The sequence below is a fragment of the Myotis lucifugus genome, unplaced genomic scaffold (assembly GCF_000147115.1).
Source record: "Myotis lucifugus unplaced genomic scaffold, Myoluc2.0 scaffold_109, whole genome shotgun sequence".
Classification (NCBI taxonomy): Eukaryota; Metazoa; Chordata; class Mammalia; order Chiroptera; family Vespertilionidae; genus Myotis; species Myotis lucifugus.
Window position 1 is genome coordinate 1656021 of NW_005871157.1, and position 23097 is coordinate 1679117.

Here is a 23097-nt window from a genome sequence, read left to right on the forward strand (position 1 = left end):
GACCAATCCCTGAAGTTTGACAGAAACCTTAAAAAAATCCAAAACTTTACCCTTTACCCTTACCCCAGGAGAAAACTGATCTATGAAAATTACATGTGTGATTATGAAAGATGTAGTTGAGCAAGAGAAATTGAGGAATCTGGAGAATAGTGAGCACTCACCCTAACTCTATAAGAAGCATGATCTCAGTAGACCAATAATTCGCCTTTTTATACATCTGTAAATAAATGGAATGTTTTTAAGAATATAATTATGTCAGATTTAGCCTTTTCTTTTATATATTAAATATATATCTTTCCTTTTCTGCTTTTGAAAAATGACTATTTTTTTAGAAATCCAAGAACAGAAGAAGTTTGGTGAGTGGGAGGCAGAATGTGTGAACTTGAAAGAAATAAATCGGTTATAATAAATAAAGCAGGTCTTGGTGTTGGGAAGTTTGTGCTGGGTTGGAATAGAGAATCCTAATGGCTCGAGTCATATTTGAGAGAGGTGCCACTGAAGTAGGTTTATCATAAGGAATTCCTTACTGTTTTCAAAATTTTTGACATGCCATTTGGGGAAATTTTGGTGTTCTAATTCTTGAAGCATGTTTTACATGGAGACTTCAAAATTTTGTCCAACTTGACGGCAAGTATATATCAAGAAATTGTTCTACAGTGAAGAAAGACTAGCCTCATAATACCGATGTGTGTGAGGGTAATATGCCCATTACCGTTGGTAATAACAGGACATAAACACCGTCTTATCAGGTAAGGACAATAGATGATCTTTTAAAAAATTGTTTTTAAATTGATTTTAGAGAGTGGAAGGGAGAGAGAACCCACGGCCTTTTGGTGTATGGTAGGATGACACTCTAACCAACTGTGCCACATTGGCCAGGACACAATAGATCTTAAATTAAGATATATGTAAACTAGTATCATGATTTATAAAAATGTTTTTATTAAAGGAATCCTTTAGATTGAATGACTCTAGGTCACAGATCAAGTCCAGTTATATAAACAAATTACGTTGTGTAATTTTATAGTAAATGCAAGTCTTTTTTCCCAGAATTATGGATGAAATACCCGACAGTAGGCCTTTCAGTAGTGTTTGAAAATGTTTTGAATACAGAAGGCAGACAATCCATATGTTATTTGGGAAGTTCAGTAGTATAATTTCTTCCCACCTCCCTAATTATACTGGTTGAGATAGTCTAATGCAGTGGTTGGCAAACTGCAGCTCGGCAAACCGCGGCTCGTGAGCTACATGCAGCTCTTTGGCCCCTTGAGTGTGGCTCTTCCACAAAAATAATGACTTCTGTGCATGGGCCACGAAGTTTCAATCACACTGTACGTGCGCGCCCGCACGTGGTATTTTGTGGAAGAGCCACACTCAAGGGGCAAAAGTCGCATGTGGCTCATGAGCAGCGGTTTGCCGACCCCGGGTCTAATGGAATGGTGTCAGGTGAATTGAGAGATAAATGCACTTTGAAGATGGGTCTACAAATGATAACCCTTATTCTTCCCAGAAGATTTTTAAAAAAGCATTGCACAGAGTAGGCACATTTTCAGGTACTTTTTATAGAGAATGATAACCAAGAATCAGAATACATTTCTTGCACAAAATTGCTGATTTTGAAGCAAGTACTTGTAAAAGCATCAATATTTAATGTATTACCCTATATAATAAAAGCCTAATATGCTGAGTGTCCAGTCTTCTGGTCGGCCGTTCAACCAATCAAAGCGTAATATGCTAATGATATGCTAAGGCCGCTCAACCACTCGCTATGACATGCACTGACCGCCAGGGGGCAGATGCTCTGACTTAGGTTAGCTTGCTGCTGGGGTCCAGCTGATCAGGACTGAGCGAGACAGGCCGGACACACCCTGGAGCCCTCCTGCGGTCCCTTCCTGGCTGGCCAACCTCTCGTGTCCCTCCCCGGCCCAAATCATGCACCAGTGGGGTCACTTGGCCTGGCCAGCGCCCTCTCGCAATCCGGGACCCCTCAGGATGTCAGAGCAGGTTTTGGCCTGATCCCACAGGCCAGGTCGAGGGACCCCACTGGTGCATGAATTTGTGCACTGGGCCTCTAGTCTATATATATTTATCTAATATGCAAAGTGCCCCCTGGGGAGTTCTGGAAGACTGGGAGTTAGATCACTCGCTATGACTGTGCTGACCACCAGGGGGTGGCGCAGAATGAAGGAAGGCCCCTGCTGGCAGCTGGGAGACCCCAATTGGCCCTGATTGCCGGCCAGGCCTAGGGACCCTATCCGTGCATGAATTTTGTGCACCAGGCCTCTAGTGTCCAATAAAATTTTACATGAACATGAATGGCTGGATGCAGAGAAAATTAAAGATGAGGTACATGGCCTCACTGCCATTTGGAAACAAAATGGTCAAAAATGCATTTTTGAAATTAGAATTTTGATATATATATGTAACTTGAATTGAGGTATAATTGTATATTAAATTTGAACTACGAAAGATATAAATGTTGAGTAATAGTGATGCAAGTGTGTGTGGAATATGATGAGATGGTTAAAAACTGAGTTGACTTGGGAATTCTGAGACAAATCTAAGCTCTACTAAATTCACTCTAGTAAACTCTGCTCTTAGAGTTTAAGTAGGAATGCAGTCTTGGAAGCACTGTTTTGAGTTTCATCCTGTTTCCAACTGCAAGCATTGGTCTCAGCTGTCCTACAGTGCCTTGCATATTAAGGTGCTAAATAAATATTTGAATTGGTGAGCAAGTTACTGTAGCTTGCTAGTTTTCAATGATCTTATAAGTGCACCTATTGGCATGTTAAATCTAGGCTGAATTTTTAAAATCTGGTCTAATGAGCATAGTGCAAAACAGACAAGTGTATACATCTTTTCTTAGGCACCTTTTTAAGAGTGACAACTATATACATATTTAGGACATACACAACCAGAATAAAAAGTGAAATAGTGTGTGAATGGTCAACTGCATTGTGAAGGGTGGGGTGGCAAGTATTTAACTTGGAGAAAAGAGGAATAAGGCTTCTATTCCACTGGACCTGGGACTATTATTTTCTGAGGAATTCATGAAGCTTGAGAACAGCCCTGTTCACATACTGGCACTTCAAAGGCTTCCTGGTACGTACCTAGACAATAAAGGTTTGACTAAATTGTGAAGAATTAAAGATAAATGTGGTTTTGGCTCTAGGCTAGAAGTATCTGAACTTACAGTAAGTTGCTTTTCAGCTAGATAATCTTAGACATTGAAAAGCAGAGCTTGAATTTGCCTCTGTAACTTCAGCTTCAGATGAGAGTAATTTGGGAAACATTTTCTCTAAGGAGATAAACCAGTGTAGCGCTGGGCAGGGAATGACCAATGATACTCTGTAAACCCATTTTACTTGGCCATGAGTGAGAAAACCACTAGTGGACACAAAAGTGATCTGGAGAGAAATAGGGACCACTTCTATGGCCATTGTTGGGAATGCAGCACACAAGTAAGGACACCAGGTGGCACCATTTATTAGTGTTACATTGGCTCCTACCACTGTAAAATGACAGACTAGCAAGGAGTCAAATGGACCAATTCCCATTTCCCGACTCTTGTCTTCTTCCTCCAGATTTGGGGAATATGTGAATATCATTTTACAATTTCATTACACCTGCAATGCATGGTCGAAGAGTAAGGGAAGTCTCATGCCTCTGGTAGCTATTGCTAATTCGTCTTCTAGGAGGCCACTGCTTGATCTGTGAGCTTTACAGATCTTGTTTTTAATGCATGATTAGAGTACACACAAGTACATACCTAACAGCCTTGATTTTATGTAGAATGCACGCAAGGACATACCTATTTTGCTACTTGGCTGTACAAGACCCACCCTCAGCTGTCCTACAGTGCCTTGCATATAAAGGGTTTAGGGGTTCTTCACTCTTACGTGTCCAAGTGTTCCAAGGATCTGGATAGGTTGAGACAAATGCTTCGTACGTACTATTTCTCTGGCTTAGGCTTACCTTTTCATAAGGCAATTTCTTGAAGTAGTAACGAGGCAGAAAGACTCCTAGAAAATAAACTCAATGCAGAGACACCTGTGGAATCATACTGTAAAGTTATTTTATTTCTGTGCACGCCCTCAACTCCCATGAGCAAAAGCTAAAACTATACTACAACTAGTCAGCAAGCTTGACAATGACCTCACCAAAGTAGTACAATAATAGGGGGAAAGTTTTACGAGTGGATTTTGATAGGAATAAGGAAAAGCACTGGAGCAACAAAATCCTGGTTAACTCGTGGTGAGAGCGCGATGGGACATGGAAGGTTAAAGAAACCTTGAAACAAATATCTCATAGGAACATATACTTTTCTTTTTCCTCCCCCACATGCCCAACGCCCTATCCAAGGCAATCCTCTCCCTCCCCTTTCTTCCAACATGGCCAATTAGGTTGCCCAGTTAGTAACACTTCTTAGCAATCGAAAACGTTAGCGGCGGTCGTCAACCTTTCGGACCTCACGGACCCCCGGTGTTCCGCGGACCACCCGGTTGGCGACCGCTGCTCCAGAGTCATCTCCACGTAGGTCAACGCGCCGCGCGGGTGGCGGCGAACAACTATTGTAACCGCTCGGAGTCCCAGCGCTTGGGGTCGATGCGGAGCAGAGCCTATGGCTGTGTCTCAGTTCTGTAATTCTGAGCGAGGAGTTCGTTTCGGTTCCGGTCCCTCGGGCCTATCAGATGCCAACCTTGGCACCGCTGGGGCGTAGTTGCCGTCTTGGGGCTCTGGGGAGTGCACTCTCCCGGGGAACCAGGCCTCCTCACGCCATAAAAGGCTTGGCTCTTTCCATTCCGAAGCCGAGCTGTGCCGACCTTTCTCCAGGAGGGATACCCGCCACGACGACGCGCCGGATCGCGGTTCTGAGTCGCAGGTCCCGGCCTCCTCGCCCGCCCACGGGCTCCGCCCCACACACCTTATTCGTTCGCTCCAGGAACGCCCTCGGCTGCAGACCGCACCCTCTCGCCTCCGCTCCGCCTGCCTCGGCGGGAGCTGGGCCTCGGCGCTACTTCGCGTTTTGAGCCGCTTGTGCCGCCATAGCTGCTGCCGCCGCTGCGGCCGCGGAGCTGAAATCGCCGAGCGCGATGCCTGAGGGCGCTGTGAGCGTGGCGGGCCCCGGGCCCCGGGGCTGGTGAGGCTGGGTCCGAGCGGGGGCGCTGGCGAGTAGCCGGGGCTGCTGAGGGAGGGGAAAGAGGAAGGTCCAGGGCCCCCGTGGAGGGCTCCCGAGGGTCGGGCGGGGGCGGGAGGCTCAGGGGCAGAGCGGTGGCCGGGCCACGGCGAGCCCCGCGGTGCCGAGTGCCCTGCGGCCGCTGGCGCAGGTCCCCAGGCCCCCGAGGCGTCCGGTGGCCGCGGCGGCGGCGTCCTGCCGTGAACGCTGCAATTGCCATGGGGACTGTTGGGCATTAACGGGGACCGGGCCAGCTAGCAGGTACGACCCTACGGGGGCCCGTCCCTCCTCCCGTTCCAACGCCCCCGGCAGGCACGGGCCTAGGGAGCCGCGCCGGGTGTGCAGGCGGGAATGTGGGTGAAGAGCACTGCCCGGAGGTGAGCGCGGCAGACGCTGCCGGGCAGCCGGTAAGGTGGCCTCCCGCCGTCTCAGGCCAGCGAGAGCGCAGACGGGGAGACCCTGTGGAGTGGACAGGCAGCGCTGCTGTTGAGGCAGGTCCCAGGGTGTGCCAGGAACTGCCCAGGGACTCCGCACCATGATGGCCGTGGAGGGGTCGACCATTACCAGCCGGCTCAAGAACCTGCTGCGATCCCCATCCATCAAACTACGCCGGAGCAAGGCAGGCGGCCGGCGAGAGGACCTCAGCTCCAAGGTGAGTCCTCCTCCCGGGAGCCGCCTTTCCCCAGCCCTCCCCTCCCCTCCTTTGCTCCGTGTTCCTCTCTCACCTTAACTCTTTCTGGGGAAAGAGGAGAACTAGACGGTCCTGTGGCTCCCAAGGATCAAGTGTGCCCGTCTCTGCCCTTCCGGAAAGCAATGGTTTAGTGTTAGGTTAAAGGAGAAATAGCAGCAGGGATGGGCGTGCTGAGATGCGTTCATGGAAAAAGGATTGGGAGGAAGGCAACCTGGATTCAATTCACTACAGACCACGTCTGTGCTCGGGGAAGCCAGGTGATGTGCTGTGACTCCGTTTCCCTTCTTGGGAGAGAGTAGTGGGATCCCATCTCCCGGGAAGGGCTAAGCTGTGACTAATGTAGCTGCAAGTGTTAGTGCCATAGCTGGGTTACGTAAGACAGTAGTAGCATAAAGAAATATGCTAGAACTGCCCGGCTGGTGTGGCTCAGCAGTGGAGTGTCGATCCAGGAGCCAAAAGATCACCAGTTTGATTCTGGTCGGGGCACATGCCGGGGGTTGAGGGCTTGCCCGCCAGTAGGGGGCATGCAGGAGGCAGCCAATTGACAGTGTTCCTCTCTCATTGATGTTTCTCTCTCTCGATCCCTCTCCCTTCCTCTCTAAAACCAATTAAAATTAAAAAAAGGAAAGAAATATGCTAGAACACCTAGTCTGAGGAATTGGCTTGGCAAATGCTCTTGCCTGGGGTCAAAACATATTTATTTGTCTCTTCAAGAAACCTAAATTAATTTAACCGGAGCTTCTTGACTTCTTAGGAATGATAACAGCAAAACAGTTCTGGTTTGCTCTTGAACGTTGCTATTTCATTCACTATATGCCAAGAGCCACATGCCACCCTGCTGCTGCCCAGTTCCTCAGAGGCCACGTCCCTGCATCCACTCAGTTGTGTGGGTGTTGGCCTTGATGTTTTCTTCAACTGTGGTGAGGCCCACAACTTTGAAAATAGAAAAGTTGGCTACATTTATTGAATCCCTGAGGGAATCTAGGGCTTTGTTCCCACAGGATTAGATTAGACCTTTGTATATTAGCATTGTTTAAACAGAGTAGTAGCCTTGTGTGGTACAGGATTGCTACAGGGAGAGGCATTTGAGACCACAGCGTTTTACTGCCTTGTATCTCTTCAGAGATTAGTAAAGCCACTGAGAAATGATTGAGAGTGCTAATATACAACGTGTCAGGGTTCTGGGAGGACTTAGTTCAGAAAGCTGTCCCTTAGCAGAACCTTACTTGAATTTAGTCAGAAGGTGAACAGCTTTTCTGTATATTTCTCAGAGGTCATATTAAATAAAAATTGGGCCTGGCCAGTGTATCTCAGTGATTGAGCATTGACTCATGAACCAAGAGTTCACGTTTGATTCCCAGTCAGGGCACATACCTGGGTTGGAGGCTCGATCCCCAGGAGGGGGCTTGCAGAAGGCAGCCAATGATTCTCTCTCATCATTGATGTTCCTGTCTCTCTCTCCCTCTCCCTGCCTCTCTGAAGTCAATAAAAAATAAATAAAAAATAAAAAAACATATATATATTTTAAAAAGTTAAATCGAAATTGGCTACAAGGTTCCTTGGCAGTGAAGATAGTGACTTTTCCAAGGACTCTATTAATTGTTCATATTCTCCAGATGCAGAATGGGCCAGAAACTTAGAAACTTTCTTGAGTTGATTCTGTTCATTCATTTTTTGTGTTGGGTCATTCTTAGTGCTACAAACACTTGTATTCTTGATTGGTAACTTGGCAATGACCAGCACTAGTAGAGCAATTTTCTCATAACTTTGGCCTCTTTTTCTGACTGAGAATGGTTTAGGTAGTATAAATGTATGATAGAAATTTAGTCTTCAGTGTTAATAATTACTGTAATTTTTGTCTGCGATCCAGAAGATATGATCATCATTCTTTAAAACTTCCCATGTTGTTCATTATTAATGCATTCAACAAATATTTATTGTACCTATTATGTGTGGAATCAGTGATGAGTAAAACATTCTTTGCCATCAAAGAGCTTGTGGCTTGTTTGACTTGTAGACAAATAATTACAACATGGTGTGGTAAGTGGTGCCCTAGAAGTATGCAAAAGGTGGTAATGGCAGCATAGGGGCGGGAACCTAAGGGGAATTAGGAAAGACTTCACAGAGGAAGGGATGCTTGAACTGTGAGTCCTGAGGCAAGAGGAGGAGAAGAGAAGCTCTCCAGGAAAGCAGTGAAAAAAATCCCTGTTTCAAATAGAAATTCAGTACTTCAGACTTTCTTTTGTTTAATCCTCACCTGCAGATATGTTTTTATTGATATTTAGAGAGAGAGGAAGGGGGGGGAGAGAAACATTGATTATTTGCCTCTTGTATATACCCCAACCTGGGGAATGAACCTGCAACCTAGGTCTGTGCCCTGACCAGGAATCAAACCTGCAACATTTTGGTGTACGGGACGATGCTCCAACCAGCTGAGCCACATGGCCATGGCAGTGCTTCAGACTCTGTTTGTTCTAGAGCTGTGAATAAAGGAAATACTTAGCTGACATTGAAAGACCCTTCAGTGGTCTGACAGAGCAAGAGTACTCGCGCATATTTTTAGCACCCAAAAGTAGTAGCTGTCTTTGTGGGCTTAGGACTGCACGGTATCTGACTCCTCACACTCCTTATTAAAGACTCTACCTAAGATGATTCTGAAAGCCTGCCTTGTGGTAACCCACATAAGATTTGGCGTATGAAGCTTTGTTAGCTGCTCTAATGTGTAGTGGCTGTGGGTAAACACAGTAACATTCAGAGAGCTTGTGATTCATGGACAACAGACTCTGACATAAAATTTGAAGGCCAAGACCTATGCCTTTTGGGGGGCGGGGAGCAAAGAAGGAAGTGACAGAGGGCCTTTATGTAGTTCTTACCTCAGATGGCCTGCAGCTTTGAATCATATTGTTCCTTCTATCTAAAGTAGCCTTTTCACTAAACTCTCCACTTATTTTTTAGGTCCAATTCTGTATTTACTGGAGTCATAAGGCCTTTTCTGACTAGGGTGTCGTCCCCACCCCACCCCCCCCTACCTTGGAACCAATTATTCTTTTATGTATGTCTTCATTTCCAAAGGTCAGGTGTAATGTTCTTTATTTCCTTTATATCACACTGTACTGTGTAAGATATGCAGTAAATACTAAATGGATGAGAAAAATTTAAAGATGTCAAATATGGTAGGGATAAATTTGGAATTCTAAAAGAATAGGAAATGATCAGGAGGAGTTGTGTGACCTCTTTAGAAGAGAAATCAAAATGTTGAAAAAGAAGTAGAGATGCAGCCTAGGTAGGTGTGGAGGGCATGAAAGAGACAGGAAAGTACATATATGCAGAAAGTGGTGCTCATGAAAGGCTTTTTAATTAAGGAGAGACCTATTTTTAAAAGATGTTTAAAATACAGCTAAAAGCTGAAGTGAGAGCTGTAGAGATGAGTATTTAAATTATTAGAGAGAGAGCAGATGAGAGCTGGGATTTTAAAACACTTCTCTAAGGAAGGGAATTCTCTGCAGTATAATAGGATTGGAAGTAATTTGAGGTTTTATGCCTTTTCTGCTGGGTCTTGATGAAGTGTAAAGTTACCAGTTGTAAACATCCTTCAACTTCGAGCCCTGTACAATTAATTATCCCTTCTACTTCTCATCTCAGTTGAGGATATATATATATTTTAATGCCCTTGACCAGAATCAAACCTGGGACCTTTCAGTCCGCAGGCCGACGCTCTATCCACTGAGCCAAACTGGTTAGGGCTTAAGGCTGTATTTTCCTTAAGAAGTAAATGTGTGTTCTTGATAGCTAACCCTCCCCCTCTTTTTTTGAAGTTTCTGAAAGATTTGTATGTGAAGGGAACTGGGTTGTTTTTCTCTTTTAACAAAGGATAGAAATGGACTGAAGCTGAGCAGGCAAGATTTAAGTTAGGGATACAAAAGCATTGCCTATGCTGGAGGGTTGTTAGATTTTGAAAAAGTAAGTGAAGGAGGTTTTGAAATTCTCCTCCTCCTTAATAGCCATTAATCCAGTCTGGGTTATATATCATCCCTTCTGGAAACAATGGGCAAGGCAACTTGCAGCTTGCTTTTGGTTATCAGTTTTTATGAATCTGAGTTTAATTAATTCTCATATTCCCCGCCCCCTTCCCCCCCCCCCCACACACACACCTTTTTTCTCTCTCATTTTCTTGTACAGTTTTTTCCTATCTAATTATATGGTGGTACTTTGAGCCTTTTAACATGTGACTCTGTGAGAGTTTGTGTAGGTGAGTTTCATGGAGGAGAAAAAAATTGGCAGTAAATCTGATTTCAATTTTTGCTCAGTGTTTGAGCCCAGGTATTAGTATTGAGATTCTTTAATCCATCTATTTGGTAGTAGAGAAACATTTATTTTTAATTAATTAATAATTAATTAATTACATTTTGTGAAATCCTCACCCAAGGATATGTTTTTCATCGATTCTAGAGAGGAAGGGAGAAGGGGAGGGGGAGGGGGATGGGAGCAGGAGAAGGGGAGAGAGAGAGAGAGAGAGAGAGAGAGAGATCAATGTGAGAGAGAAACATCGATTTGTTGCCTGCCTTACATGCCCTGACTGGGAATTGAACCTGTGACCCTTTGGTGCACAGGGTGATGATGCTATAACCAACTGAACCACACCGACCAGGACAAAACATTTATTTTAAAAACATTTATGGATCATTGGCTCTAGCTTGATGGTTCTCACTTGGGGAAAGGGTCAGGAGGGCAGTGAGACATCAGAATACCTATGCAACATTTAAAAAATACACATTCCTGGGTCCCATCCTAGCTATATGGAATCAGAACTTCTGTGGGTAGAGTTTGATAGCTGTACATGTATTGTTACAACAGAAGCCTCCTGCTGGGACTCTAATATCTGTTGGCTTCATACTTAAGTCCACATTGAGGCTTCTTGAGAATACGTAAAGCAAGCCCAGTTTTATTCTTCTCCTTGAGTAGTTCAAACATTTTTAAAAAAATTTTTCAGTTATCATTGACAAAATATTATATTGGTTTCAGGTGCACAAATAGTTATTAGACATTTATATCACTTACAAAGTGATCACTCTGTTAAGTCTAGTACCCATGACACCATAAATAGTTATTACAATATTATTGACTATATTCCCTATGTTGTACTTTACTTTTTTTTTTATTGTTTAAAGTATTACATGTCTCCTTTTTCCCACTCATGGAACTCCCCCAGCCACTCTCACCCCTGAGGGAAAGCTCCCACAGCCCCACCATTGATTATGCTAATATGCATGCATACAAGTCCTTTGGTTGTTTTCTAACCTCCCCCTGCCCTGCCTTCTCTCTGAGGTTGGACGGTCTGTTCAGTGTTACCTTGTCTCTGGATCTATTTTTGTTCATCAGTTTTGTTGTTCATTATATCCCACATATGAGTGAGATCATGTGATATTTATCTTTCTCTGACTGGCTTATTTCGCTTAGCATAATGCTCTCTAGTTCCATCCATGCTGCTGCAAATAGTAAGAATTCCTTCTTTTTTATAGCAGCATAGTATTCCATTGTGTAGATGTACCACAGTTTTCTAATCCACTCATCTGCTGATGGGCACTTATGCTGTTTCCAAATCTTAGCTATTGTAAATTGTGCTGCTATGAACATAGGGATGCATATATCCTTTCTGATTGGTGTTTTGTTTCTTGGGATATATTCCTAGAAGTGGGATTACTGGGTCAAATGGGAGTTCCATTTTTAACTTTTTGAGGAAACTCCATACTGTTTTCCACAGTGGCTGCACCAGTCTGCTGTACTTTACATTTTTATGCTAGTTTTTATAACTAGCAATTTGTACATCTTAAACCCTTCCCCTTCTTCACCCATCCCCCTAACACCCCTCTCATCCAGAAATAATCATTTGTTCTTTTTATCTATGAATTTGTTTCCGTTTTGTTTGTTCATTTATTTTGGTTTTTAGATTTCACATATAAGTGAAATCATATGTATTTGTTTTTCTCTGTTTGACTTACTTCAGTTAGCAAAATACCCTCTAGGTCCATCCATGTTGTTGCAAATGGGAGATTCCATATTTTTTTTTTTTTTTGTAGATGAGTAACATTCTATTCTATGTATGACATCTTTTTTTTTCTTTTTAAAAAAATATTTTTATTGATTTCAGAGAGGAAGGGAGAGGGAGAGAGAGATAGAAACATCAATGATGAGAGAGAATCATTGATGGGCTGCCTTGCTCCACACTGGGGATCCAGCCAGCAACCTGGGTATGTGCCCTGACTGGGAATCGAACCATGACCTCCTGGTTCATAGGTTAACGCTCAACCACTGAGCCGTGCGCCGGGCTTCCTTTCTTTTCTTTTTTTCCGTCACTATTTATCCTCCTTACACCCTCTTCCTCCTCTACCCACCAACCTGCTTCTGCCACTCCTGGCAATCACCACACTGTTGTCTGTGTCCATGAGTTCTCTCTCTCTTTTTTTTCTTTGCTCAATCCCTCCACCCCTTCTGTACCACATCTTCTTTATCCAGTCATCTATCAGTGGACACTTAGCTTACTTCCATTGCTTGCTTATTATAAATAATGCTGCAGTGAACATAGGGCTGCATATATCTTTTTGAATTAGTATTTTGGATTTCTTTAGATAATTATCCAAAAGTGTAATTGCTTGGTCATATGATAGTCCTATTTTTATTTTTTATTTTTTGAGGAACTTCCATACTGCTTTCCATAGTGGCTGCTCCAGTTTATGATCTCACCAACAGTGCTCGAGGGTTCCTTTTTCTTCACATTCTTGCCAACACTTGTTGTTTGTTGATTTATTGATGATAGTCATTCTGACAGATGTGAGGTGATATCACATTGAGGTTTTAATTTGTATTTCCCTGATGATTAGTGATGTTGCGCATCTTTTCATATGTCTTTTGGCCATCTGTATGTCCTTTTGGGAGAAATGTCTATTTGGGTCCTCTGCCCATTTTTTAAATTGGAGATTTGTTGTTTTTTGTTGTTTTTTAAAAAATATATATTTTATTGATTTTTCACAGAGAGAAAGAGAGAGGGATAGAGAGTTAGAAACATCGATGAGAGAGAAACATCGATCAGCTGCCTCCTGCACACCTCCCACTGGGGATGTGCCTGCAACCAAGGTACATGCTCTTGGCCGGAATCGAACCCGGGACCCCTCAGTCTGCAGGCCGACGCTCTATCCACTGAGCCAAACCGGTCAGGGCAAGATTTGTTTTTTTTGGGAGGGTTAAGCTGTATGAGTTTCTTATATATTTTGGATATAAACCCTTTATTGGAGGTGTCATTGGTGCATAACTTCTTCCATTCAGTAGGTTGTCTTTTTGTTTTGTTGATGGTTTCCTTCACTGTGCAAAAGCTCTTCAGTATGATGTAGTCCCATTTATTTTTTCTTTTGTGTCCCTTGCCAGAGGAAACATATTAAAAAAGATATTACTAAGAGCAATGCCAAAGAGTTTATTGCCTATGTTTTCTTCTAGGAGTTTTATGGTTTCAGGTCTTATATTTAAGTCTTTAATCCTTTTTGAGTTTATTCTTCTGTGTGGTATAAGAAAGTGGTCTAGTTTCATATTTTGAATGTATCTGTCTGGCTTTCTTACCACCATTTATTGAAGAGACTGTCTTCACCCTATTGTATATATCTTGCGTCCTTTGTCATAGATTAGTTGACCATATAGGTGTGGGTTTTTTCCTGGACTCTATTCTAGTCCATTGATTCATATGTCTGCTTTTATGCCAGTACCATGCTGTTTAAGTTACTATAACCTTGTAGTATAGTTTGATAGAAATAGAACACTGCTAAGACTTTGGTAGTTTCTGAAGATGTGATGCTAATGGTGTGGTCAAAGTGGATAAGGATGGAGATGAAGTTTTTGTCTTATGTAATTAAGGTGATTTTATTTTTAAAGATTAAAATACCCAAGGACTTGATTCTATTCTTTTACTTTTCTTTTTTTTTAAAATTCAAATTTTATTTTTCAATTACAGTTTACGTTCAGTATTATTTTGTATTAGTTTCAGGTGTACAGCATAGTAGTTAGAGTCATATACTTTACAGTGTATTGCTCTAGGTCAGTGGTCGGCAAACTCATTAGTCAACAGAGCCAAATATCAATAGTACAACGATTGAAATTTCTTTTGAGAGCCAAATTTTTTAAACTTAAACTATATAGGTAGGTACATTGTTATTAACTTAATTAGGGTACTCCTAAGGCTTAGGAAGAGCCACACTCAAGGGGCCAAAGAGCCGCATGTGGCTCGCGAGCCGCAGTTTGCTGACCACGGCTCTAGGTCCATCATGCTGTATCATGTAGAAAGGTTTCATTCTTTTTTATGGCCAAGTAATATTTCATTGTATATATGTGCCACAGCTTTTTATCCACTCGTCTATGGATGGGCACTTAGGTTGCTTTCATATCTTGGCGATTGTAAATAATGCTGCAGTGAATATAGGGGTGCATATATCTTTTAAATTAGTGTTTTGGATATCTTTAGATATATAACCAGAAGTGGAATCACTGAGTCATGAGGCAGTCCCATTTTTTAAATTTTTGAGGAACCTCCATACTGTTTTCCACAGTGACTGCACCAATCTGCATCCCCACCAACAGTGCACAGGGTTCTCTTTTCTTCACATCCTTGCCAACACTTGTTTATTGATTTATTGGTGAGAACCATTGATTTATTGATGATAACCATTGATTTATTGATGGTAACCATTGATGATTAGTGATGTTGAACATCTTTTCATATGTCTATTGACTATCTTTATGTCCTCTCTGGAGAAGTGTCTATTCAGGTCCTCTGCCCTTTTATATTTTTATTTTATTATTAAAAAAACTTTTTTTGTTAATCCTCACCCAAGTATATTTTTTCCATTGATTTTTAGAAGGAGTGGAAGGGATGGAAGGAAGAAGGGAGGGAGAGAGCGAGATGGAGGAGGAGGAGGAGGAGGAGGAGGAGGAGGAGGAGGAGGAGGAGGAAGAAGAGAAGGAGAAGGAGGAGAGAAGGAGAAGGAGGAGGAGGAGGAGAGAGAGATGTGAGAGAGACAAATCAGTTGGTTGTCCCTGGCACACACCCTGACTGGGGCCGGGATGGAACCCACAATGTAGGCAACCGGGAATCAAACCTGCAACCCTTTGGTGTACAGGACAGTGCTCTAACGAACTGAGTCACACTGGCCAGGGCAGTTGTATGAGTTCTTTATAAATTTCAGATATTAACCCCTTCTTCCATTCAGTAGGCTGTCTTTTCATTTTGTTGATGGTTTCCTTTGCTGTGTGGTTTTGAACTTTTCATGTTTCTTCTTTCCCATCCATTATAGATTTGTGTCACTCAACATTTTCAGGTAGTATGCTTACTGGAACCACCCCTTTCTAACCTTTGTTTTTAGTGCTTTCTGTCCTTATCTTACTTTCCCAATCATAATACTAGAAATAATAATATTTATAGTGTTAATAATGACTACATTTATTGAGCTTTTGCTATGTACTGTGCTAAACATTTTACATATATTATCTCACTCAAGTTTATACCACCCTACTATAAATATGACTATTCCCATTCTATAGATCAGGAAACTGATGCTAAGAGAGGTTAGGTGAGTAGCTGGTGGTTTTACATAGCCAGTAGGGGCTTGACTGGGAGTCAAGCCTCGGCTATCTTAACTCTAAAGCCTACACTTAATTTTTATTCGGCTTTCCTCCCAGGGAGTCTTCATGTGCAAACCATCACACTGAGCATAGAAGTATGCCCAGTACTGCTATAGCCAAGAGTCACATCCTGCATTCAGCTTGGAAAATGGCAGTACCTGAAAAAATGTACTTTTCTCCCAACATTCCCTGCAAGAGGTAGTTTAATGAATTTCACTGACTTATTTTAGAGCCCTCATTCAGTAACACTTGTCCCTCTACGTCCTTGCTCCTCTTCCCACCCCCAGCTCCAGATTTTCTGAGCTGGTATCCCCACTTCTCTTCCTGTGGTACTCTTAGGAACTGTACAACTTGTGGTTCTATGGGTATATGAATGTCAGGTTGATAGATTACAGCTGCATGGTTCCAGATGACCATACACCGCAAGCAGTTGTTGCTTCTCTCTGGGGTTGGAGTGAGGTGGGGGAGTGAAATGGAGACCAACAGATGCCTTGGTTGTTTTGTGTGTGGGTATCATGAAACTAAACTGTTTTTGCTCTTAGTTGACAGTTGATTGAGTAGCTCACACTCCTGCTGCTGGCTAGTGCTACCTACCCCAAATCTCTTCCTTTTACCTCTGTGCTTCACCTTCTTATCTCTGTCGCTGTCCCTGTCCACAACAGACCTTGTCTTTGAAGCTGTGGAGAGTCTGAGTTAAAATGCCTATTTTCTGTGGAAAAAAAACGGGGGTTCAGTGAAAATGAACAAAAATGAGGTGATTTGTTCAACTGACCATTTGGCTGGGTGGGCTCCAGGGTTGCTAAGTTCCTTGCCTCCTCACCTGATCAGATTCATATCATGGGTTCCCTCCTCACCTGATCAGATTCATATCATGGGTTCCCTCCACCATCTGAAAGAGTTTGTTCCTATGAAATCTTCTGTAAGCCGGAATGGTAGAAAGCAAAGAAAAAGTTACTATTAATTTTGGAAACCTTCTGAATCATACCAAATAATACATAAAACCCAAAATAACACTAATATATAGTAAAAGCAGTGCCACTCTCCCTACTCGGGGTGCACACTGCCTTTTTAATAGCTCACTGCAAAACAAACACTGAATGCTATCTTCACTTTTTGCCTGTAAAAGTGAAAATCCTCCTAGGATTTCTTTCAGTTAGCGAAAACATGTACTAATGTAAAAGTGAAGTGGTGTAACATGAACTTTTGAAAAGTGTGGGATATCTTTATTTTGATTTATTTTCTCAAGTAGGCAACAATGATAAGACGATGGGTGCAAAAGCATGGGATCTTAATGCATACTTTCCTGCTGCTGCCCCAGTTAGTACTGAGGACAGGAAGCCCCAAGCCAGGTGGATTGAGTAGAGGGGCAGCCCAGGGACAGTTTGTGATCATGAGGGAGGAGCTCAGAGCATGCTCAGAAACCTTGACCCTTGCCACCTCTAGGCTACTGCCTTGGAGAAAAGCAAGCAGCTGCTTATTGGAACTAAACATGCAACAGGCAGCCTACAGGCCTGCCTCCATTTAATCACCTTGACGCTCATTGGTTAGCTTCTGTTTGGGAAAGTTCGGTATCTTTGCACACCATGATTATTTTCATATTACATTATTACCTGCTGCTGAGTTTTCTAAACATGTCCTTTCTTCTTATGATGGCCTTGCTTCCCCAGGCTGCTTTGGTCTCTCTTGTGAGGCCCCCAGAGCAGCTGTCACAGACTTTCCCTCCTAGCAAATCCAGAACTGGCTGGTGAACAGGGCTTCTGATAGTTACTAGTAGTGTACAGATAGATCGGTGGGTGGAGGTGAGAGACAGTGGTCTTAGAGATTCAGATTCAGGTCCACCCTCAAGTGATACTCGTGCTGCTCTTCCTTGAGCCATACTTTGAGTAGCGGGTGTGTGTGTGTGTGTGTGTGTGTGTGTGTGTGTGTGTGTGTGTGGTGTGTGTGTGTATATGTGTAGTGGGGGGTGGTGAGAAAACTTGCTCGCTTCTGAGGTAGCTGGCTTCTCTCTCATTTGTAAAACTGGAATACTGATGGCTTTTTCCCAGAGCTGTTTTGAGGATTACATGAGATTTAATGAATGTGAAAGTACATTGTAAGGTCTAAATAAGTTTACAGCTATTATGGGGCTGCTAATATTATCAGGGTCCATAGATTTCTTGAATACCCGGTAATTTCCTGACAAAATTTTAATCCTTCAAGTTTCAATTAGTGAGGAGTCCCCTTATGCAGGTGCAGCCTCTTCTGTTCCAACATTTAATCATCCTCCCTGTGCAACTTTCTATTGTGACCTGTCTTCAGTACCTTTTCCTTGCCAGTATTTTAGTTTGTATCAACAATACTACTAACCAAAAGGAAGGCTTAGCAAATATTCCTTTTGATACTAACTATCGAAATCACTGGAGTGATGAGCATGCTTTTCAACAGCAGTAGCTTCTCTAGAAATAGATATAACTTTTCTTTTGGGGCTAATTTATTTCTATTGAGAAATAATGTAGAATGTGAATTAGTCCTATAGCTTCCTTTCAGACCAAGAATTTAAAGGTAGTGCGAAAACATGTTAATTTTATAACCCATTGTTTTCAGTTTCTAATGTTGTAATGAAAGTGAAATATTCTATTTAAATAATTTTTGCTTAAAGAAAATATATGTGAAGATTTGGGGAAACAAGTGCACTCATACCTTTACACTATTGGTGAAAGCATACATTGATGCAACCTTCTTAGAGGACAATTTGGTAATAACCATTAGCAGAAAAATTTATATATTTATATCTTTTGATCTACAAGTTATAATTCTGGGATCTTATTCTCTGCAAGCATTCACACCACACAAAAGTGTATATAATATATATTGTGTGTATTATTCACAGTAGTGAAATATTTGAAGTAATTCAAGTAGCTATCAGTAGGGGATTGGTGTACATCCATAAAATTAAGTGCCCTGTGCTTGCTGAAAAGAATGAAGTCGATCTATATGTACTGATATTATAGCATATATAAAGCATATTAAGTGACAAAAAGCAAACTGTATAAGTTTTATATGCTAGTGATTATGTATATTTTTGTTAAAACATACATGTTAGTATATGCATAGAAAAAAAGTGAGGCTATAGATATGTACCAAACTGTTGTTAATATTAATTACCTCAGGAAGGGATAGTAGATTATGATTGTATATTCACTATCTGTAATGTTGGAATTTTTTACGTGTCTGTATATTTTTCTAAGTAGAAAATAAATAAAGGTAAAAGTCTCCAATTTGAACTTGTGTATTTCATATTTAAATCTAAAATATTTAAATTTTGCCTGCCCGGTGTGGCTCAGTTGTTGAGTGTCGACCTATGAATCAGGAGGTCACTGTTCGATTCCCAGTCAGTGTACGTGCCCCGGTTATGAGATTCTCTCTCATCACTGATGTTTGTATCCTCCTTTCCCTCTCCCTTCCTCTCTGAAATCAATAAAAACATATTTTAAAAATAATAAAATATTTAAAATTTAAATCTGCATATTCATTTTATTAAAGCAGTTATGCACAAATGTTATTGAAAAATATATCTAGTATAATAAACTTTTTGGGTAATAGTACATAAAATATTTTCTCACAAATTCATCATTAACTTATCAAATTTAAGATACTTTATTTCTACTATCTTCCAAAATATGTCCTTGGTTAGCTTTGGTAAATAAAATATTTTTTGATACTTTCTGAAGTACATGTGCTTTCTAAAAAGATTTTTTACATAACTAATATAAACATAAAGAAGAAAAGTCACTCATAATTCCAACATTCAGAATAACTACTCATAACTATATTCATTTCCGATTATAAAGGACAAATAAAGTTCTTTTTAAACAATCGTTAGTCACTTTTATATATAAAAAAATCCCTAATCTTTTGGACTTATTCCTTTTTGTTGTTGTTGTTAATCCTCATCTGAGGATATTTTTTCCATTGATTTTTAAAGAAAGAGAGGAAGGCAGGGAGTTGGGGGAGAGAGAGAGAAAGAAACATCCATGTGAGAGAGACACATCAATTGGTTGCCTCCCAGAGCCGGGGATTGAACCTGCATCCCAGGTACGTGTCCTTGACTGGGAATCGAACCCACAACTCTGGTTTGTAGGCTGATGCTCTAACCACTGAGAAACCTGGCCAGGGGTGGAATTATTCTTTAATTATAATTTGAGATGTGTGTAGAGCCATGCCATGCATGTGTTTACTAAAGTCAGGGATAAACTGTTTTGTTTGTAATCATTCAAGGCACATGGATTATTCCATTCAGGCCTTCCCTATTCTTTCTGGAAAGGCATCAAAATCCTGCTTCTTGCTCCAAGTTCTAGGGCTGGCTGTGAAGATGGAGAATTCTCTAGGGGGTTGAATAGCTTAATAAGTAAGATGAAAGGAGTATTCACAAATATTTTTAATGTATTAAGAATGGATTCAACAAATATATATTAAACACTGTGCTATAAGCATGGAGCTGTATAAGACATAGCTTCTCTCTTCCAGGAGATTATAAACTAGTAGGAGAGATAAGACAGTACAAGGTACTAAGTAGCACATGCCATATGAATGATACAAATTAAGTGCTGCTGTAAGAATAACACAGTGGGCAGGAATCACTTCTGTCCAGAATGACCACAGGAAGAATCATAGGGATGTGATATTTGAGCTGGTCCTTGAAGGAAGGGTAGGATTTCAGAATGGGGTGGTAGAAGGGAAGGACATTCTAGGTAGAGAATAATATAAACTAAAGCTCTATAAAGCTCCTTTCCAGAATAATGAGTAATCCAGATTAGCAAGCACATATGATTCATATAGATGAGTAGTAGGAAATAGAATAAGAAGAAAGGTAGGGCCCATTGACAGAGAACTTTGGATGCTACGCTAAGACATTTATAATTTATTTAGTTGGCAGTAAGGAGCCGTTGAAATTTTTTGAGCTGAGAAGGCACATGATCAAAGCTAATAATCATGGAAGGATTATTCTGATGGGTTCTGGGATGGGGAGAAGCATCTACAGTAAGGAGATTGATTCGAAAGCCATTGCTATATCAAGGAATGTGGTGCTGAAGGCCTAATCTAGGGTGTTGGCATTAGGAATAGAAAGGAAGTGAGCATTTTATAGAGAATAGCATGTTGAAGAAATCTTTCTTTTCCCAGGAGAATCTTATGGTATAAGTTGACATGATTGCAGGGGTACCAAGAGTCCTCCCATTCCTCTTTTCGTTATTTAAAAAAATATTTTTACTGATTTCAGAGAGGAAGGGAGAGGGAGAGAAAGATAGAAACATCAATGATGAGAGAGAATCATTGATCGTCTGCCTCCTGCATGCCCCCTACTGGGGATAGAGTCCGCAAACCGGGCATGTTGCCCTTGACCGGGATCGAACCTGGGACTCTTAAGTCCACAGGCCGATGCTCTATCCACTGAGCCAAAGCCGCTAGGGCCCCATTCCTCATTTTGTCTAACACATTCTCTCTGCACATTTCATCCAGATAAGGAATGGTTAGTGTTTTCCCCAGTTATAAAGTTTGGAAACCAAAGATTAAGAAAATTCAGGCATGTAGAGTTGGTGAATGAGGAGGAATTAGACCCTTCTTAATGATCAGACTTTTAACTTATAAAGCTGTGTTGTGGTTCTGGTCTTGCTGTAGAGGGAGAAAAAATTTTTTAACCTTATTCTGGTTGCTTAATTTGAGATATCTCTTGTCCTTGCCTTTCTGGTAGCTGGATGAGAAAGGAAGGGCAGAAGTGCCTGCTCTGTATCAGGCATTTGTGTTGTTCAAGCTGCTTTTTGGACTTCAGCGCATGCTGATGATTGTATTATAATTGAGTCCTTTAGCGATAGTCCCCTTATTCCCTCCCCTCTGGTCTGAGATCTGATGCCCTTCTAACCTCTTTCTCCATCTGCACATGAAATCAGATTCTCCTGCTTCTGACACTGTAATGCCAGTTGCCTTGGAAACAGGTGTCAGTTGTCCATGTTGACTGTAGGTCAAGTACCGGCTGGACATGGGCAAGCTCTGACCACAGGGGGTACTCTGGCATTGGAAGACCCTCCATTCCTCTTTCTCTGTAATCATCTCAGTGAGGAGAGGTCAGAACCCAGTTTTTAGACCCATTTCAGCTACTGGTAAGGCCTGCCTGTGTTTTTGTGTGTGTTTTTTAACACATTAAAGCTAGCAGGAGAGGACCCTATTGGCCCTCTACTTCATCCTGTGTCCTCTGCCTTCTACCTTGGTTCTCAGACCTGTCCCTGTTGGTTCCCCAAAGATGCAGTGACTTCCTCATGTGCTCTTTCAGAAACTGAACATTCTGGTGGTTTTGGAGAACCTGAACTCCCTCCTCTGGTCACCATGGTTTCTGGAACCAGACAGACCTGGGTCTAAATTCTGTTTTTTCCACTCACTACTTACCTGATTTCTTCATCTGTAAAATGGAGAGTATTCTTGTCCTTTATAAAGTTGTCAAGAGTATTAAATGAGATAATCTTGTAAAGTGCTTAGCACAGTTGTTGGCACAGAGTACATAACATTCAATAAGTGATCATTGTTATAGCTGTAGATCCTCTCTGCACAAGACTCTTTGTACCCATGGATCTGGATATTATTATTATTTTTCAAATTACAAGAGAAAGTTTATTTAGAAAGTTAAAGGGGTAGAAGTGAGCCAGCTGGGCTGCCATAGGCTTAGGAAACAAGTTGCAGAAGCAAAAGGCCCTTGCTGTTTAGGAGAGGGAAAGGCAAGGGTAATGCCCTGGGGGTAAGAGGAGGGGCTGGGAAAGGTGTGGCCGTGCTCAGAGAGGAGAGCACCTGGAGATTCTTGTAAGAATACTAGGAACATTATTTCTCCTTAGTCTCAGGAGTGGTTGAAATTTGGAAGCAAAAAAGGAAAATGCATTAATTCAATAGTTTCCCATCTAATTAATCATTAGAACTACCTGGAGAGCTCTAATATGCAGATTTTTGAACCCCTGTCCATGTCTATTGATTGAGAATTTTTCCAGATAAGAGATGGGGATAGGATGAGACTATTATCTGAAAAAAATTTATTAAGCCCCTGAGTAATTCTATTGCTAGTCCAGGATTGGGAACGTTTGTTCTCAAGTCTCCAGGGATTTAGGAGTAGAGGATCTCTAAGGTCACCTCCTGGGAAGTGGCAGATTACCTTTCTTAGAAGCTGAGGCTATTTTAATCTCAGCACCAGAGAACTGGCTCAACTCCAACCGATTCTGAACTCTAAGCAAGAGAGTTCAGGGCATGTGGTTTTTCTGTCATATTGAGGGTTATTTGTTTCTAGGAGCCTTTATGGAATAGACAGTAGAACTATAAATCAGCCAGGTGGGGTAGACCAGGAGCAGAGTAGAGAGGCAAGGTCTGATCTACAGTCTTGAAGCGGCCATCTGACCCTTCCTGCCTCTGACCAGATGGTACTTTGGACTCTGAAGGAGCAGGGGTGAGTGAGCTTGGGCATGATGCTCCCTTTCCCCACTCCCCTCCCCAGCCAGTCACTGGGTGTCTGCCCTGCTGGCTAAATCTCTGCACAAAGCCTGTGGGCCTTGGGCTTCCT

The 23097-nt window shown here is 41.9% G+C and overlaps 1 protein-coding gene across 5 annotated transcripts in view; it reads left to right on the plus strand.

The window, feature by feature from the left end:
* The first annotated feature begins 5466 nt into the window (after positions 1-5466).
* The window catches only part of MAPKBP1 (mitogen-activated protein kinase binding protein 1), a 55081-nt gene continuing 37450 nt past the window's right edge, over positions 5467-23097 (plus strand). The window contains exon 1 of one of the 5 annotated variants that reach the window (XM_023757502.1): positions 5467-5828. In XM_023757502.1, coding sequence (XP_023613270.1) covers positions 5712-5828 — 117 coding nt within the window. In that variant the 5' untranslated portion in view covers positions 5467-5711. The remainder of the gene's footprint in view (positions 5829-23097) is intronic. The other 4 variants (XM_023757500.1, XM_023757501.1, XM_023757499.1 and 1 more) reach the window with 4 other exon arrangements.